The 19259-nt window shown below is 38.2% G+C and overlaps 1 protein-coding gene across 1 annotated transcript; it reads right to left on the bottom strand.

Annotated features, from left to right (window-relative positions):
- Positions 1 to 754: 754 nt before the first annotated feature.
- Positions 755 to 18762, bottom strand: LOC109030829 (protein takeout). Its single transcript, XM_019042007.2, has 6 exons — positions 18550 to 18762; positions 16857 to 16949; positions 15385 to 15538; positions 14413 to 14546; positions 12614 to 12766; positions 755 to 2389 (listed from the first exon to the last, which is right to left on the bottom strand). Exons 1-6 carry the CDS (start codon positions 18647 to 18649, stop codon positions 2229 to 2231), a joined length of 795 nt encoding a protein of 264 aa, XP_018897552.2. The 5' UTR covers positions 18650 to 18762; the 3' UTR covers positions 755 to 2228.
- Positions 18763 to 19259: the final 497 nt, after the last annotated feature.

Raw genomic sequence — 19259 nt, 5'->3', positions numbered from 1 at the left:
CGAAGCCCATGTAAGTTTCGATAGTTCAGGGAGCCTTACAGAGGTCCCTCGAGGGTAGAGTTGTGACATTTTAAGACGTTCTTTTAATTGGATAGGGAAGGGAATGATAAAAAAAGACATAGAAAAAAAGGAAGGGGTCAACTGGACTGCATTTTGCAATTTGAAACTACACATTCTGGCTCTTCTGGAAAAAACACTTATGTGCCTAGGGAAAGTAATGGCACATACGTTGTTTTTAAACCAGGCTAGAATCTATAGGTCCAAATTGCAAAATGTAGTCCAACTGTACATCACGCTGAACTTTTGACTAAACTGTCGATGTCAAGACTGGAGATGCATCTCGATGTGAAATGTTATAAACTTTCTGTCTCAATGTTTATTTTTCCTATTTTCATGAAGAAATGCCGGTCAAAATTTCGAAAACAAACTTTATACCCTGTCAAAGTTTGGTATTTAACTACTCAGGGGTGAAGGACATTTATGAGTACAAGGCACATTTATGACGAGTCCGGTTAATTCTTAAGTTGAGTCGAAAGACTGGAATTTCGATACTTATCAGAATTTTTTTTCGATTTTTCAAAAGACAAGTTGCAAGTGGCTGAGCTCAGTTTCTTGCCTCTTAATGGTCAAAAATTGTCCTTTTATTCCATCAAATGTAGGCCCCGCACTTTAAATTAGAAGAAACCATTTGAGAGTAGCTTGAAATGTGATGTTACAGGAGTTTTTAGGGACCAAAAAAAAACATAAGTCGATGTTTAATTCGAGATTAATTTAATTAAAAGAATGAGACAGTTTGTGGATCATGTTAAAATCCGTTTGGATTTTGAAGTCCCTAAACAAAATTTGGAGTATTACAAATAAATTAAGGAATATACGTTATAACACATCTTAAATGATAGGTTGCTTATACCGAATTAAAAAGTAGTCATACACTACAGTGAAATAGGAGAGGGCCATTAGAACTTTCTACATTTGTAAATTCTAGTAATTGAGAAAGAAATGGAAAAAAAATTAGATGCACTGAGAAAATTAATTAAAACATTTGACAATTATTCAAAAGAATTTCTCAGACTTCCAAAAGTATGATCGTATCAGGATGAATTTTAATGAATTTAAAAACAGAAGAACTAACTCCTGTTTTCTGAATGAAATTGAGAGACAAAATATGGGAACATGGGGAAGGTCACAACATGATTAGCGCGTTCCATTCGCTGACCACCGTTTTATGGTGGGGTGACCATAAAAATAAATTTGAATTATCTACGCACATTGATATGTAAAGCGGTTCGAGTATCAAACATCGTTACACACGAAGTAAAATAAAATTGGGTGGTCTGATAAGGTAAATTAAGTAATTTCCATTGCAGGCACAGAGTAGCAATTCACTCATATACAAATATATTCCAAATTGAGATTATTATCTTCTTGGAATAAATACATTAGCATCACACTACAAATAAAATTCACGCATTCACACACTCACACTTATAAACTAATTAAATCACAGCATTTTTGAAAATTCCCTTGCTCACGCACATTGCATAGCTATTTTACTTGATAATTTGCGTCTTAGAAAGCAATTTCATAATTGCGAATTTTCTTGAAAATTCAACTTGGTGTTACGCAAATTATTTCGTTCAACGTCAAAATTTTAATCTCACGTAGATTTGCTCCGAACTAGACTTAGCAATGCGCAGCATGAGTGGGTATCACAAGTAGGAATAGTTTAAAAAAATAAAATCGCCAAAATCATGTCATAGTCACAATATCTGAAGGTTTTTCTTTAATACCTAGAAAATTTACCTTTATTTTGCTGGTTACGATATGCCTGAAGGAGTTATTGTTCGACTCTGTATAATACGTATAGTGAGTTTTGACATGATTCAGGGCAGAACTACGAAGTTAAGGACACTCAATAGCGTAACATGTATAAAATAAGGACGTGTTCTCGGAATAAATTACATTTGTCGATACAAATAAATAAATTAATGACTCAATTAATTGATTGGTTAATCAATAGATAGATTCAGTAGTCATGAAGTTAACGAGGGGTCAGTTTCGATTCATAATCTCAAGGCTGCCGAAATGTTTTTTGCGTGCTGTCATTTTTGATCTAATCAGAGAAAAAATTACAGTTTTGGAAAATAATTCATTCTGTTAGAGGTGGTCTCATTATCCTGGGTTCATGAAAGTTTTGCTCACGCTCTGAACAGAAAAGTATCTCCGTATTAAACTTTGACTCCAGGGAAGATGTCGTTGTAAGGATTTTTGTCGAAGAATCGCTTAACGACGCCGAACATCAGCTGGTTACTTTGCTTTTCCATGAGTGGTTTCATCTGCTTAAATATTTCCTCAGCCTGATCATTCAAAACGTTGTTGGTCATTCGTCCTGTAAACAAATAATTTCATCGTCAGATAGCCAAACAAACACCTGAAATGATTTTACTTACATTTTAACGAGGACAACTGGAGGGGGCTTTTGCCTCCCCCTCCCTCCCCTTTCATTTAAGAGTTGACCTACCTTGGATCAAATTTAAATCAAATCAAGGGCATATTTGGAATTTTTGGTACGTTTTGACCTCCCTGACAAACTTTCCTCATTCAAACAACTTTTGCCCCCCCCCCCCTAAAATTAGGCCAAAATGACGTCTCTGCGGACTGATTATTGAAATTAGTACATAAACCCATAGACAAAAAGTACGTAGGTAAAACGGAGCGATTCTACTGGTGGAGGCTCGTGGTTGCAATCGACTATGAATGGACGTAAGTAATAGACTAAAGAGAGGACCTTTAGTTGGTGTATCATTATCCCCCTAAAACTTTACCAACTGCCCATTTCAACCAATGAGACATGGGCGCATGGAGAGGAGTGGGGAGGGGGACATGGAGGGCCTGCCCCCCTAAGAATTAAAAATTGTATTATCCCCCCCCCCCCCCAAGACTCTGGATGGTGGGAAACACCTTCGTCGAGGATGATTATCTCTTGTAAGGTAGAGACTTAAATGAAAACACCGTCTCCAATCAGTTAGTATTTTCTAAAATTTTCATAACAGAAGCCTCAAAATGCGTCCAAATAGAGTTGAAATTTCAAAAATTCTCCAGACGTGTTTCATGCAAAAATCCACAAGTATCTTGTGCTGAAAGTGAAAAAAGAAAAAAAATTCAGCAGGAATTCATGGAAAATTTGCGTCAAGCAGGAAGCCTCAAAATGCGTCCAAATGGACCCCCAAACAAAATGACCTAAGTACGCCTATGCAATGAGATCACTCCAATTTCTCTCTGTCTTTTTTGTCTATCGCTTTGTCTATCAATTTCAGTAACTACTGATCTTGAATCAGCCCCGTATTCGTGATTTTTGAGCAATATTATACTCCTGAGACAAAGATTTTCTTCACTCCGGCCGAAGCTTGCAACGGGTTAAGTAATATTATTTTTTCATACATTTTCCTTTTACTACTTGGACGCGGCGCGTGTGGCGGTAAAATATGTGTTAGTTTGCGAGTTGCGTGCGCGCGGCGCGCGACCGGCGCACAGTGGGAAAAACAGCCGATCTAGCGCCGAAAAAGTCGGAAAATCGGCATCAATGAAAATGACCAAAATTGGTATGCACGTGTTCCTGAGGATCTACTGATCAAGAATCAGTCATTTTTTTCTTCATAAGGTCGACCTTATCAGCGATAATCATCAGAAACGCACCGGGTAGCGCGGTGCTGATGGAAGACCGCCTCTGAATGTTTACATTCAATGGCCTCCTGTGTTTATTAAAAAGCGTCATGTAATTATTTTTAATTTTTTTTGGCAATGGCTGACCTTTCTAAAAGTATGGATACCATTTTCTTTTCTGAAATCCACTTTTTTAACTTACAGCAATTTTTTAAAGTTAGGCTCCAAAATAGTACCAAATTCAAACTTCTATGGACTGTATCTTTCGAGATCCACTCGGATCCACCGACATATTTATATCCAGTTACTCGTCATACTATCAAGAATACGATAATCCATAGTTTGGGTGCGCATCCTTGCGCCATTAGGAGATATTTGATAAAAAAGAAGTGGAAATGTGCTCAGAATGAATGTGTACCGTTGGGTTTGGCGTCAGATTACAGAGTCGCATAGGGAGAAGTGCGTGCGCAGTGCGCTGCGCGCGCAACTCAGGCAACCCGTGTGTAAGAGCAACTGTTTCAGCTTTTGTCTCAACCTGAAGCTGTAGCCTGGTTGGTAGAGTCTCCCGTCACCGCGGCCGGCCCACGACCTCGGGCGTGGATTGATCGGACCAACAGCTGCGTTTATCGCGGGACTTACGAGCCGTGTTCACTGCCAAGGCCCCGACCAAGGGCGCAAAAACCAGATCTTAAGATACATCAGAATCCGCTTTTGCCGCGTCCTACCCACAATCTCAAATTCCCTTCCTTAGATGCAAGCCAATTTCGGATGCCACGCTTTTACGCGTAGAAAAATGCAGTGGAAAAAAAACACATTGGATCTAGAGTCCAGACTCTTAAAAACATCGACAAGAAAAAATACTCTTGATTCAATAGGATTTAAGCTTAAATCAAGAACCAAGAGACTTAATTTGAGCAAATTTCCTTTTCACTTTGGAGGAAGCTTAAATCTGATTGAATCAGGAGTATTTTTTCTTGTCAATGTTTTCAAGAGTCTGGACTTTAGATCCAATGTGTTTTTTTTAAGTGTGATGGGAAAATCTCAATTTTTTAAACGCTTAGCCAACATGGAGCGCTTTTTTATTTTAGCATCGCGATCAGCCAGGGCAGATCACGATGTGCTCAGATTTCGACATTTGCCTGTAACACATACATAAAGATACAATATATCGACGGTGTAAGTCCGCAACTACGGATCTCGGTTTGCGACGTCGTAGACTTCCTGTCATACTTCATTTTTTAAACGGAAAACTACTCAACGGCAATTCTCTAAAACTGTCGTGATTTTTCTTCTCTTGGTGAAGAAAATTCTGCAAAAACTTCAAGGCATGGTGTCAATTTATTCTCCTTCAGAAAAAAAAAAAGAATGTAGAGGCGGAGATTTTCAAACATCGCAAACGAGATACGTGGTTGGGGTCTTACGCCGTCGATACATTTTATAGATCCTGCAATAACGAACCAGCCAATGTAATCGAGCGAAATAAAAGGCAGGTTCCGAAATTTAAAGCGGGATCATCCAGGAACCTTTATTTTCGGAGAAACTTGGACCGCCTTCAATTTAGGGAGTATACAACCTGCAATGACCCTTTAACTGCAAGTACCCCGGCGGGCCCCTGAGCTCTAATCCGGCCCTAGTCTCCTATCCTCTTAATGCCCCTTCAGTAGTCTACATTCCCTCATCCGTGTAAAATCCCCTGCTTTCATCTTTCACTATGGTGGTCGTCCCGTTTACTCCTAAGAATAATCAAATAAAGCATTTTGTTTCGCAGTCTCCCTTCTGTCATCCTGTTATCACGACCGTACCAGACTATCTGTTTTGGTCTCGGCGTTAAATACTATCTTACTTTCTACTTCTATTTGCAATATTATATTTGTAAGGGGGGGTCAGGGGGGTCAGAGGGGGGGAGGTCAGAGGGGGGGGTCAGAGGGGGGGCAATCACCCTGGTAAAAACGGCCTTTTGGACGATCTCATGATGATGCGGGCCTGATAACACTCAAGATAGTGTCAAAAAAGGCTGAGGTCAGTGCAAATCAAGCTAACGTCCGTATACAAATTCACTTGTTTGCCAAAAAGATCTCCTAACACGTCGCGTTGCTCAACAGACAATGAGAAAGTTATAAGTATCAAGGACTTGAAGGACGAAGATCCTATAGAGTAGAGGAAGCAAAATGGAGTAAGGTAGAGTATAAGTAGGGTCAAAAACTCCGGATACGAATTCACCTTGTTTACCCATAAAGGATCCTTGCCAATAGGTTCTACGTTGGGTTACGCCCAATAGTCAAACACACACTAGATTTCTTCATCTTTGCATCGCCTCGCTGAAATTTCCATTAAATGCAAAACGCCATGCATAATTGGACGTATTTCTGTCAAACGGAACTATGTGCATTATGACGTAAGCTCTGTTATACATATATTCTTATGGGTCTCAGGGCTCATGTCTTAATTCACATAATTCTGTTTGACAGAAATACGTCCAATTCAGACAAACGTACAGAGCCGACCACTTTACTGGATGGTTACTTGGTTGCTGTGTTGGTTTTTCTCATATTTTTGTTTTTTTGGTCCTACATTAATTATTCATCACTTTCAGTGCTACACTTTCATTTTGAATCTAGTGATCTCGCTTTATATATACATCAGGGGTGGTTGGTGGTGTTTTTTTTTTTTTTTTATTTTTTCCTTATTTCCATTTCTTTTTTTCTCTGTTTTCGGCACATGATTTTCCAAGCTGCTTTTCTGATTAAACGGCGATGTCAATAACATCATTTTGATTCAATAGGTAACACGTGCCAGATATTTATCGTTCGCAAGAATAACGTTTGGCTTGCTTACTGAAATAGAATAATGATAATTCTTAGCCCTTTTTCAGGTAGGTATAATTTTTTTTGTAGAAGTGCGAATAGATTTAAAGAATAAATGGGTTTTTTTTATTTTTTATTCCTCTTTCGGCTAAATTTACGCGTTTTCCCTAATGTCAATATTAAAGTGAAGCGCAAGAGAACGTATATTTAGACTACTTGCATTTCTTTCGGAGCGTTTTAATCCAAGCTTACGTCTTCGTGTTATCTGCTGCGGGCTGATTATTACAATTTATAGACAAAGCTATAGACAAAGAAGAAAGAATGGATATGGAGGGATCCCATTGGTGGAGGCAGATAGTTGCAATGGACAAAGGAGGAAAGTAATAGACTAACTATCGGCAACTGTCAAGAGACCCTACGGTTGGTCCATCATTTTCCCCTTTAGTCTGTAAGAAGCACTCGTTTCATCCAATAGCATCGCTTAGTACTCCCTTTGTCCTCTTTGACTACCAATATGAATAATCAGCCCGCAGGAGTATATAAGGCTTAGCAAAGAAAAAGTTCCGTTTTATCTGGATTTGAAAATTTTTTGCTCCATATTCATGTTTTTTTTTACTAGTCACCGGCGAACGGACTCAGCATTCCTCAAAACTTTTTATGAACTCTTGAGAACTTCCTCATGAGCTTCTCAGGACTTCCCGGGAAGGGGGAAGTTTAAGAATTTGTGGATGTTGATTTTTCGGTCTCACCGACGAAATCCATGCTGAAGATACTTGCAAAGAGCAGTTAAGTGCAATAAACTTGCTCAATGAAGCTCACGAGGTAAACCTTGAAATCTCGTGCTGCATCCAGCCTCCCCAGCCGGGTTGTCAGATTCTGTTCAAATTCGGATATTTTGGGTATTTTAGAAGGGAATGTTCTTACTTCTTAGACGAGCTTCTCAACGAGTTTTTCTATTGTTCAGCTTAATCAGTAAATTAACGCAAAAGAAAAGGAAGAGAAAAAAATAATTGGAAAATTTTCACTTGAAATCTGTGCACACAGCGACACCTGCTATTAAGGACTTCGTCACATTTTTTGCAGAATATATGTAACGAAAATTTTCAAGTGAAATGCTAGAGAAAACTCGTAATCTGAAAACTCGGAAAATAGATTACGTACGAAAACAAAAACTTACAAGAAAATTTTTGAATTGTTCATGGTGCATTAAGTAATCCGTTTAGAGGGATATGATTACCTTTTCAGCTAATGCTTTGAAAAAAATTCCTGGACCAAAATCCATACCATTTTTGTCGTGACAGAAAGAAAGTAGAATTTTCAGAACGATAGAAGAAACAAAATAAAATCATTTGAATCTATTTTTTTTCTTCTTTTTTTTGGATAGGGATCGTCTGTTGCTTCGAACGGATACTTCGAGTTTAGTCGCTTTTAAAGAGCACTAGGGCGCTCTGCAACACTTAACCGCCACCGGAATCTGTCAAGGTAGAGATTTCCCAGATGCTGGCATCTCTTCATCTCTCTTTGGATGCAATTTATCCACATTTGAGCTGATTTATCTTGATTCGTATCAATAATATACTCGCATAGTTTAACAGTAATTAGAATAATAGAACAAAATCCAATCAATGGATAATTTTCCTCTCTGTAAAATTATGTTAATGGGCGCTGATTTCCTCACATCGCGTTCATCATATAAGTCAATGCGGCAACACTGCACTGAATAGAACCCGGCGCCAATATGATCGTGGTCGATGGAAACGTTTCCGACCAATACCGGAATCTTGCCGCAGGGAATCCAGCTTCAGAAGCTGCGGCGCTACAAGCCGGAAGCAATCTGCGCTATCTGGTGGCATTCCGGAACTTGAACCCATGCTCTAAGCTTTGTTCCGGGCAGCACCCTCAATCCTCCTCTCTGGTCACTTTAATTCCTTGCTGGATTCGTGAATATTCCATAAAACATTCACGCCCGCTTGATAGTATCTCTCATTCCACGTGTGAACTTCCCTACTGATTTTTTTTCCGAGGAGTACAAAACCTCTCCCTGATCGTGGATTGAACGTCAAACGTGATTTCCGGAAATCCAGTCATAAAGCGTGTGGAGCACTATGGAACTTATTTTCTACCAATACGATGCGGGCTCTTAGTTCCGATGGGAATTTTTATTTTGTTGTAAATAAGTTTTTATTATACGTCCTTAAGCAATATTTCATGAAGTTTAGCGATTTTCTGAATAGGAGGCATTATCAATCATTATGGTTTATAACTCTTCGTTCCCCGAAGGAAATAACGTAAATTAATTCCAAGGCTGCAAAATTGACGCAAACAATACAATATTTTACAAGAATATACCTACTTGTGCAATTTTTGTTCCATTTTGTTTTGTTTTTTTACATGAAATTGAAATAAAAATCAGTAAAATTTTCAGTTGGAAATTCCCAAGAATCTCCTGGTAAATATGCAGTTTGCAAGAGGAAGTTTGGCAATACTCAGATAAAGTTACGTTCTTTTGCGAGGGAAACGCCGAACTTTAGTAATATTTCGCTTATCAGACTTATTTGTTTTAGACTGGCTTATTTTGTTATTAGTTTGGAGGCTTTTTAAATTGGAATACTTACTTTACAAATGAAAATTATGAATTTTTCCGTTTTATATTTTTAAATACAACAATGTTGTGGTAAGTCACGTCATATCAATGAGTTTTGGTCGCATTGAAAATTTCGTCCTGCAATTTTCAAAGTAGAACCGAGTGCCTATTGTGGGTACCTAACGAAATTATCTTGCATTACATTTGCATGACACCTAAGATTTGAAGGATTACCTCTCAGTGGCGAGGCGTGAATGATCGATTATCGATAAGTTTCCATTTGAAGCTGTGGTAAATAATCGATTATTTAAGTGTCCGTTGCGAACACCCTGTTTATCGATCCTTTTCCAAATGGCAGATCAGTCTAAATATCGCAAGACTTCTTTGTTACCGTTCCGAATGAAGTGTGAAACATTTTTGAGAAGAGAGTAAATGGGCCTGTTGCAAACTTTTGCTAGAGCTAAAATAAGAGTTGTTTCTTATAGATAATGCCTCAAAAATCACGATGAGCGCATCGGCAAAGTCTGAAATGCACTCATAACTTCACAGTCTGCGTAAGAAATTTGCGGTTTTTTGAGCTTCCCGCTTCAAAAGCGATACTACGGCACAGGTGAACATTTTGTAAGAGGAGTCGTTCCATCGTCGGCAATACTCATCATGGCCGACGCCAATCCGCCAAAACACGTGTGATGGGACGAGATAATACCTGAACTGGGTTGGACCAGATAACAATCGGCGTGTTTTAACGTTCATGTTTTCCACGCCCGAATTGATTGACCTTGAACTCTCCTCGAATTACGCGCGGAACTGCGCGCAAGTGTCGGCCATGATGAATATCGCCGACGATGGAGCGACTCCTCTAACAAAATGTTCACCTGTGCCGTAGTATCGTTTTTGAAGCGGGAAGCTTAAAAAAACGCAAATTTCTTACGCAGATTGTGAAGTTATGAGTGCATTTCAGACTTTGCCGATGCGCTCATCGTGATTTTTGAGGCATTATCTATATAAGAAACAACTCATATTTGGACGGAGTTAAACAGAAAGGAACCAAGCCACATCGGGATCGAACCGAGAAAAAGAGGCTTAAAGTTTAGCTCCTGCATAAGACTCAATGTAAAAGTTAAACTTCAAGTTCAATTTCTGCAAAATTTGCTCCAACAAAAACTTTGAATTTTTGGCGATAGATAGTAGAGCAGTGGTTGAGTTCAAAACCACTCATAACTCAATTTTTTCCAAAATGTGGGTTGGTTCCTTTCTGCTTAACTCAGTCCATTTTTGCTCTAGCAAAAGTTTGCAACAGGCCCATTAATTTAAATATTACTCTGCAACTGGAAATGAGACGCAGTGATAGATTGGCTTTAACGCACGAGCAAGAACCAGAAATATTAAACGCAAGAGGAAATCTGTGAAAACTTTGATGGATGAAAAAGTAGATCGAAATCAAACGAGGAAAATCATCTAAGTAATTTACCCCCTCGTCAATTTGTTGCATACATGAGACAATTCACTCTAGTTTGATTATAGACGAGGAAAATGTTGTCAAGTCAAAGTTAATTCGCAATTTTTTTTTCACTTAAACTGAAGCATGCACGACTAACGAACGTGTACTGTCAATTTGAGTTCGTAAGGCATAGTACTAGGAAAAAGTCTCTAACAACATTTGGATTGATTCAAGACAGCCTAATTACATTTGGACTAAATTTTGGACCATTTCTGGCTCAAACATAAAGGCACTTATCTGCATAGAGAAACCAATGGTGCATGTGGTGTTTCTCGAATAAGCCCGAAATAGAAGTTCCTCATCGCAAAATGTAGTCCATTTTTTACCACCTAATCCCTTTTTATATTTTTTGGGGCAATAAATTGAACAAAATGCTGCATTGAAACTTTTGATGAATTTACCTCGGATTTTAGAGAAAATAGACACAAAAATGTAATTAAGTTTGTTGTTTGGTCTTCGCTCAGGGAAAAAATGAAAGATGAGAAAAAATTTGGCAATGTCTAATGTAGTTAGATTGTTTCTAGTTTAATGCGTTTACTTGACAGTCCTGACTTGACGCGATGTCGTCGGTTGATTGATTGCGCGGTTGTCGCCAATTTTCCTGCTTACGTTTCTTCAAAGGGCATACTTAGCCCCCCCCCCCCCCCCCTCCTCCCATCAATCATTGATTACCATTAATCATTATCATTATGAGAAAGATCTTCTACTTGCTGCGGTTCGATATCTAATTACAAAGATATCCCTTGAAATAAATCTGACGGAAGCAACTGCTCTCCAAAACACGGCGAGTAAAGCGTGCCTGTCAATCTGCAGAGACGAGACAGTGGACCAACAGACAGCCACAGAGAGAGAATAGTCATTGCTCTTACAGTGGTTACGGTGACTTTCAGGTCCTTCATTCAGTGGCGTGGCGTGCTTTGCGATATATCGATGGATCCGTCATTCAAACCTATGGAAAAGAATCGATAAACAGGGTGTTCGCAGCGAACACCTTAATAATCGATTCTTCACCATAGCTTCAAATATATCGATGATCGATCATTCACGCCACGGCACTGGTTCCATTCCTTTGACGCGTATGATCTATTTTTTGCGAAACAGTCAATGGAAGGCGGACACCGATCTGCACGAGAGGTCTACCGTGCTAAGGAAAAACGCCGTATAAACATTCGAGAGTTGCCAAATCTCCTCCGATAAAATGTTTCTTTGAAAGAAATTGTATGTATGAATAGTTTCTCCTGAAATTAACAGATACTTAAGATATGATCGCCAATAAAATAATCTGAAAAATTAGGAGAAAAGTAAACGTGAATTTTTTCTGAAAATTCATATTTTATGAATGAAAAGGCAACGGCTTATGGCTCTTACGGCGCTCTTCCTTAGCACGGCAGTGATGGTGCCATGACATTACTCCAGGACAACGATGAGGAGAGTGTTATTGTTCCCCTGTGGTTCCCGAAAAACTAAACTTTGTAACCTCCTTTATCTATTTAGCTTTTTTAACTTGTTTTTCCTCACCTTCTACTTTCCTCAATTTCAATCAAATGTATGAAGACTCCAGTTTTGCAATCAAAGCAAATCAAATCTTTAAAAATGACCGGAAGACCAATCTAAGTACGTGTTAGATACGCGAGAAAGTTCTCAATATGACGTAATTCTGCTACACGGAACCGGAGACATGTGGGAAAGCAGGGGTGTGCTCGTTAGTTGAAGGTCGTAGGAGTGAATGGGAACTACAATGCGCCAGTGACGTCAGCGGCGACGAGGAGATCGTCGGGATCGAGATCGGGGCTCTTTAACTCATGAGCCCTGTCCACAACGCTGTTGGGACATGACCGTGGCTCATGAGTTAGCATACAGTTGGCGCTTAGTACCATTTGACTTAATGTAAAATCCCGCTTTTCCATTTCCCCAAAGGGAATCTCGCCCACTTTTACATTGTTTCTTATGCAGCTCACCACGAGCACACCCCATGTTTCCCACCTGTCTCCGGTTCCGTTTAGTAGAAATACGTCCAATTTTGGAGCATAAACTTAGAGGTTCTTATGTTTTCAAACTCACCAAGTTCCTTGTTTCCATTGAATAAGTTGTCAAACTGGAAGTGAAGTCTACGGGGCTTAAGATCCATCCCGAATTTGGTCAATTTCAGGAATCGGTTGCCTACCTTGTCGACTGCCTTTTCGCCTTGAATCCTCCAGGTGACTTTGACATCAGCTAAAATGTAACCAAAGAAGAGAGCAAATTTAGGAATTGCAGCCTCCACAAAACAATAAATACAAATATCCAATGGACCACTAGACAAGGTACGAATTTCAACATTCTGATACATGTTTCTTCACCAAAATTTCACGTAGAACACGATGCGCACAACGAATATTACCGAAATCAATTCCTTCCAAAGTTATTAACGATTCTTGGTGCGTGAATTCAAACCACCCGCTCATGAAAACTCAATGCTCTACGTGATTCACATCGCTCGCAAACGTTATCATGAACATCTCTGCGATGAAAACATCTGGCAACCTCAAACTTGACGCTTTGGCTCAGCTATAGCAAATTGCTTAGAGTTTGAAAAACACATGGTGGGAAATGAACATTGCTCGATTGAGAAGATTGCTGAAACCGTTGTAGTGCGCGATTTGACTCACGTAGAGCTTTGAGTTTCTTGAGAGCGGGCAGTTCAAATTCCTCGTAACCAATGTGAAAAAAAATGTTAATAGCTTCGTTAGGAGTTGGTCTCAGTAATTTTCGTTGCGCGAATCGTGTTCTACGTGAAATTCTGGTTAAAATACATGTATCAGAATGCTTAAATTCGTACCTTGTCTAGTGGTCCATTCTATAATATAACGCATAACGCATAACGCGTGAAGCGCGAAGCGCTTCGAGAGGTGACTGCGAAGCGGTCAGTTTAATCAAAAGCGTTGTGCAGTTTTCATAAAATTGGCTCAATTTTAAATTATAAACAAACTTAACAAATGAATTGTAAATAATGCATTCAATTTGTAAATGAAAACTGACATGTATTAGCGTCGGCTAAGAGGGGATGATGATAAATCTTTCTCAGTAATGACGCATATGAACTTCAGATCGACGGTGAAGCTGCAAAATGCGTATCTCGTTTCCTGTGTTTCAAAATCTTCGTTCTAAGTTTTAAAAAAATGTAGACCCAACCGACATCATGACTTAGACTTGTCACAGAATGTTCTTCTGATCCTCAAAGTTTTCAAGAAGTAATGTTTGGGGGATTTCATGAAATGAAGGATGACAGGAAGTTTGCAACGCTATAAACCGAGGTACGAATCATTGCAGTTATCGATATGATCAAGTCTCTCTAAATCAAATTATTTCAAACCCATACCCAAGTTCAGAGCTGATATTAGAACCGAGGTAAGGATGCTGTATGAGGTGAAATATTGACCTAGCTATATAACCTCAGTTGATGCTGTACATCAACTATCACCAAGCCATCAACAATAATTGGCGAGGTTTACGTAAATGAAAAGTACCAACTAGTTGTGTATAACGTCGATTTGATCTGGATGGAGAAAGCCATACTACTGGTTCAGATTGTTAACATCTTTGTCAGTGTGTTTGCTCACATACTGAGATTTCAGCATGATATATCATACATATCACCTTTATATTTTCATTTAAGACAGCGAAATATGTATCGCACGTATCAATCTATAGCATAATTACTCATAAAACTCTGATTTGTAACCCCATCCGTCATTCAAAACGTTTACAGATAGATTTATTCATTTAAAGTTATATTTAAACATGACACTTGAAACAAATTTGGGTGTCTTAAGACATGAGCCCTCCTGTTAGGTGGGTATTCAACGAGCAAAGCAACTTACTCAGATTAGCATGTCCGTGACCTTTACCCATGACCGGAATCATGACAATTTTACCGTTCACATCGTACTGCCCATCGATTTCGTAATGCGGGATGGTGAAAGTTATGTTGAACTTGTACTTCTCAGGAACCACACTGTAATATAAGTGAAATTCACTCTTTAATCATCGTGTAAATGAGAGAAGAAAGTTAGTTAAGCTGATCAAACGGTGTCGATTGCGGATGAAAAAAAATGCATTTCTCAATTTGCAATTTTTTAAAAACCTGCATATTTTTGCGTTTTTAGCTACAAGAATTTTTACGTTAAAGTCTCGTAATTTTAAGGGGGTATGAAAACCATTCTATGTGGATTATAGAAAAAAAGGATTAGTTTTCTTAATGTAAACAATAGTCCAAATAGTCGAATGCAACTATTCGTGCTCAGCGATTGTATTTGTTGCATAAACAGAAGTTTGAAGGCGTTTTGATGTGTCCAGGAAAGGGCTGTCTCTGAGTTAACTTACTACGCGATACAACGTCTATAATGACGCTTGTACTTATGAAGCGTCAAAAAGGATGAGTTTTTTTTTTTTTTTTGGTCTTTTTTAGGTTACTTTTAACGTAGATATTACATAGCACCTTCAATTATGAAATGAAGTCTTACGCTTCCTTCAACAAGTTTTGCAGGGATCACCAAATTAGAATAGGAAAATGGCAAGTTTTCAGCGACCGAAAGCTTTAAGACACCATTCGACCATGTTTATTATCTATTACATAGAAGTATCTCCCTTATAACATATGGTAAAACCAAATAGAAGCCTTCGGTTACCTACAATTTCATTACCGATCAATGAATTTGTTGTGAGCATAATTTTAATATTTTTTTTTTTTTTTTATCACGATGTAAGTATCGTCATGGTCGGAGAAGGCTTAAGACCGTTTTTAAGTTCTTTTAAAAATGGAAATCTACATGCAATGCAGTAAAACTACTTACTCAACATTGGTAACTTTGGCGTAACTCATTCCTGTGTGAGTGGCGTTGATTAAAGTGAGTCTCAGGGACATTGCATCACCGTCTCTGCCCTGATTCATGGTCATTTTTTCAACGTACATCGGGTCAATTTTAGTAATACCTACTTCTTTGACTCCTAAAATTAAGAAAAGTCATATAATTAGCTTATGTTTTTAATGACTGCGATTGTTGTTTAAAAAAATTAACTTTTTAGTTTATTTTCAATTGGAAAAAACACAGAGTCAAAATTAAAAAACCTTTTATACTAGACCTAATCAATGCCACACCGAAAAATTGTATTTCAAATTTAAATTTCTTCGCTGAGAACGTAGGATGTATGCTAATTCTTGTAACTTACTCTTGTACCTCTCATGAATGCTCTCATTCACTTGGTTTACTGAAAATATTTCACATTTAAAGCTAAACAATCTTAGCAGGTTGATTAACTCTCCTGAAAGTAAAGAATAGATCAAACGTAACAAGTTTCGCAAAAAAATTGTCACAATCCCACTTTAATTTTGGAGAAGAATCTATGATGAATCAATGATTTCAAAATGCATAGCATCAGTAGGAGCAAATCTACATATATTTTAAGCAAGGCTCGCCTGTGAAAAACGATTAATTTTTCTGAGGAGCTTCTAAGAGTTCTTAAAGGTTCTAAGAGTGAGATTATCGACAAGAACTTTGAATACCGTTAGGGGCCTACACAAGTTAAAGTTCCTTGAAGACACAAAGACAATTTTTGGTAAAACCACACTCACATGCATAAAAAATTGTTTTTAAAATAACGGGACGCGTTTCGGGGCCTTAGCTCTCATAATCAGCCGCGACTGAGCGGAACGCGTCCCGTTATTTTGAAAACAATTTTTTACGCAAGTGAGTGTGGTTTTACCAAAAATTGTCTTTGTGTTTTTATCGATAAGAAGTTCACACTCGATCGGAAAATAATTTTGACGATATGATTTGATCTTTAGAGGGATTCAGATAAAAAAGTACCGCACAATACCGTCAAAATTCATCATTTGCATAACAAAAGAAACAAAAAAGATAATTTTTTTCGAGGTTCGTGTCCGACTAAAAAGCTTTGTCACTCTTCAATTGTGCCAGGCGAGCTTGCTTGGGTGACCATAATTTTTTTAGCTCCTTTTTTATGATCTCTCGCTCGCTCAAACCAGACTTCATTCATCAATTTTTCTCTCAAGCTAAAAAAACATCGCGAACTGTTACATGAAAGTCATGGTTACAGGTACATGATCATTTTTTCTCTCGTAAATCTTAGCAAATTTTTTGTTCCATCTTCAGCTATCTTTCCACCCGAAGATGGTAAAAAAGGGACAACAGTTTTTGAAAGTCTACTTGAATAAGATAGGGTGAGTGTGTGTGTGTTTTTCTCTTCACTTTTAAATTAATTATTAGGAATCTTCTTCCAGTAAAAGGCTGTGTTACGTATTTACCTGTCCTCATCAGGTTGAAAATTTGTTGCCATGCGGATTTGACACATTGCCCGAAGGCCTGGTCGTTTACGGGACATGGAGCAATGTACTCGCCTGAAAAAAAAGAAAATATACGTTAGGTCATTGTTAGGTAAGCCTTAAAGGGCGCGTCTAAATTCAATAAACAAAACTGATGTAGTTCGAAATTAAGGAGGCCTTCCACCAAAACGGTACAAATTATTTAAAAGCAAACGCTGTAGAAAGATTTTGCATTTCGTCAACATATAGAGGTCTCGACGCCCCTAAAAACTCTCAAGGGTCCTTTCCGGAAAAAACGTTTTTTGAAAAATTTGAGTCTCTAAAGAACCCGTGGTCAGTTTAAAGTAAATTAAAAGAGGTCGTTTTCGGATTCAAAAGCAAAATTTATTTGGTATTAGCTCCATGTGGCGTTTAGAATAAGAATTTTAGCCTTCTTTTTAACCGCAAAGCAAGCAGATACAAAGTATTTTTGATAAATGCAAGGGTTAGGTAGTTTGGTTATAGAAACTGTGTTATTAGAAAGTTCGGAATAGTCCAATTACATTGCAATTGAGGGGTGTGGAGGAAAAGGCGGATGAGTGCAGTTTTTGAAAAATTTCAGATCGTAAAGATTTCAAGTAAAACTAGTCAGAATGCATATTCTGTGAAAAATTTGCTTCCAAATTCCAAATTTTTAGCATCAAAAAGTCAGTTTGAACTTTCTTTTCGCCACAAGGATCCATGAAATTTCGAAACTTTAGACACGTATTTCTCGAAAGAGCAAAAACTGCACTCATGTGCCTCGTCCTCCAAGCCCCTCAATAATTGTTTGTCCCATATTGCCACACAAAAAGACTAAACCACTCGTAACTAAATGGACATATTTATGCCAAAAGGCACTATTTGAACATGGATTAGATCATAAAGAACTATGTGCATAGGATTTGCGTCGTTCATTGTTTCTTTAAATTTTAATCAAATTTAATGTTTACATAGTTCAATTTAGCATAGAAATGTCAAAGTCTTCCATCAAATTCTCGAATTCTGATGAGCGCCAAAAATTACCACTGAAAATTTCGTTTTCCGCAGGCTTCGCATGTCTCTGTTTCTGAGGACGGGTATACATTTTGATGGGAAAAAAGGCGAAACAGGCATCTCGATTTGTGACTTTGCGGCTTTGTTTACAACATTTATTTTTCAAAAGAAAACCGACGACCCCCATTTCTTGGCATATTCGTTAAGTGTTTTTCATATTATGTGAGATACTCTATGATAATTCTAAAAAGAAATTTCATCGGTATTTTTTTACAAAAAAGGAAGAGAAAAAACATTGGAGGTATTTAGACGTAGCAATCAAGTTACTTGTTATCCGTAATATTTACTGAATTTTGTTTGTCTTGCAAAGAATATTTTGTGAGATTTTTAAACAAAGATTCCTATCGATTTTTTTTTTTTTTTTTTTTTAAACCATACAAAAAACTACGAGAATAGTGGATATTCTGACACATTTCAACCGAGGTACACGTTATGCGGCATATTCACTGAAATTTTTTTAAAAAAATGATGCTCATTGATTTTTCTTTGAAAAAATGAAAAGCAACAGCGGGGATTTAGAGACATGCCAACCGACAAACATTTTCTTTGACTTTAACTTTCGATTTTTTCCTTCACGAAAATAATGCAAGGGTGTACTCACTGTATTTTGAGACGGCCGCATCGGCAGGGACACAGGAACACAAAACGTAACCTAAAATGATAAGGGCTATTTGCCCGTAGTGCCGCGTAGATTCGGACATCGCGAAAGGGTTGGAAAAACGGACCGCACTGAAAGTGAAAAGTAAAGGGAGACGAGGATGTTTTTCTGATCGTGGCGAGTGCTGAACTCTGCATCAATTAACACGCCGAGCGTTTTATACGTAAAAGTCGCGTGGAAATAAAATAAACACACAGGAAGTTCGATCGGGTTTGGAAAACCTTGAGCGCGCCGCACCGCGCTGAAGCCACCGCCGCGCGCCGCGAAGCCGGGGAAAAGGCTGCTTTGCAACTTATCGATTGATCTGCCATTTAAAATGATGGAAAAGGATCGGTAAACTAGGTGTTTGCGGTAAACACCTTAATAATCGATTTTTTACATCAGCTTCAAACGGGGCGATATCGATAATCGATCATTCACGCCCCGCCACTGGTTTAAACCGCGCGTCACGTGAACGCTGGACTTTCAGCCAGACGCTGAAAAAAATGCAAATTTTTTTTAAAAAAAAAAAAATTTGCATTTTAATAGATTATTTAAATCTATGGTGTGACTCGAATCGAGCTGTTTATTTTTTAGAAGTAAAGTACGTTCAACGGCAGCTATTGTGTGGCGTCACAAATTGGACCCAAACACTAATATAGCCCCCGATACTG

The sequence above is a fragment of the Bemisia tabaci genome, chromosome 3 (genome assembly GCF_918797505.1).
Source record: "Bemisia tabaci chromosome 3, PGI_BMITA_v3".
Lineage (NCBI taxonomy): Eukaryota > Metazoa > Arthropoda > Insecta > Hemiptera > Aleyrodidae > Bemisia > Bemisia tabaci.
This window is presented reverse-complemented; position numbering and strand designations above follow the sequence as displayed.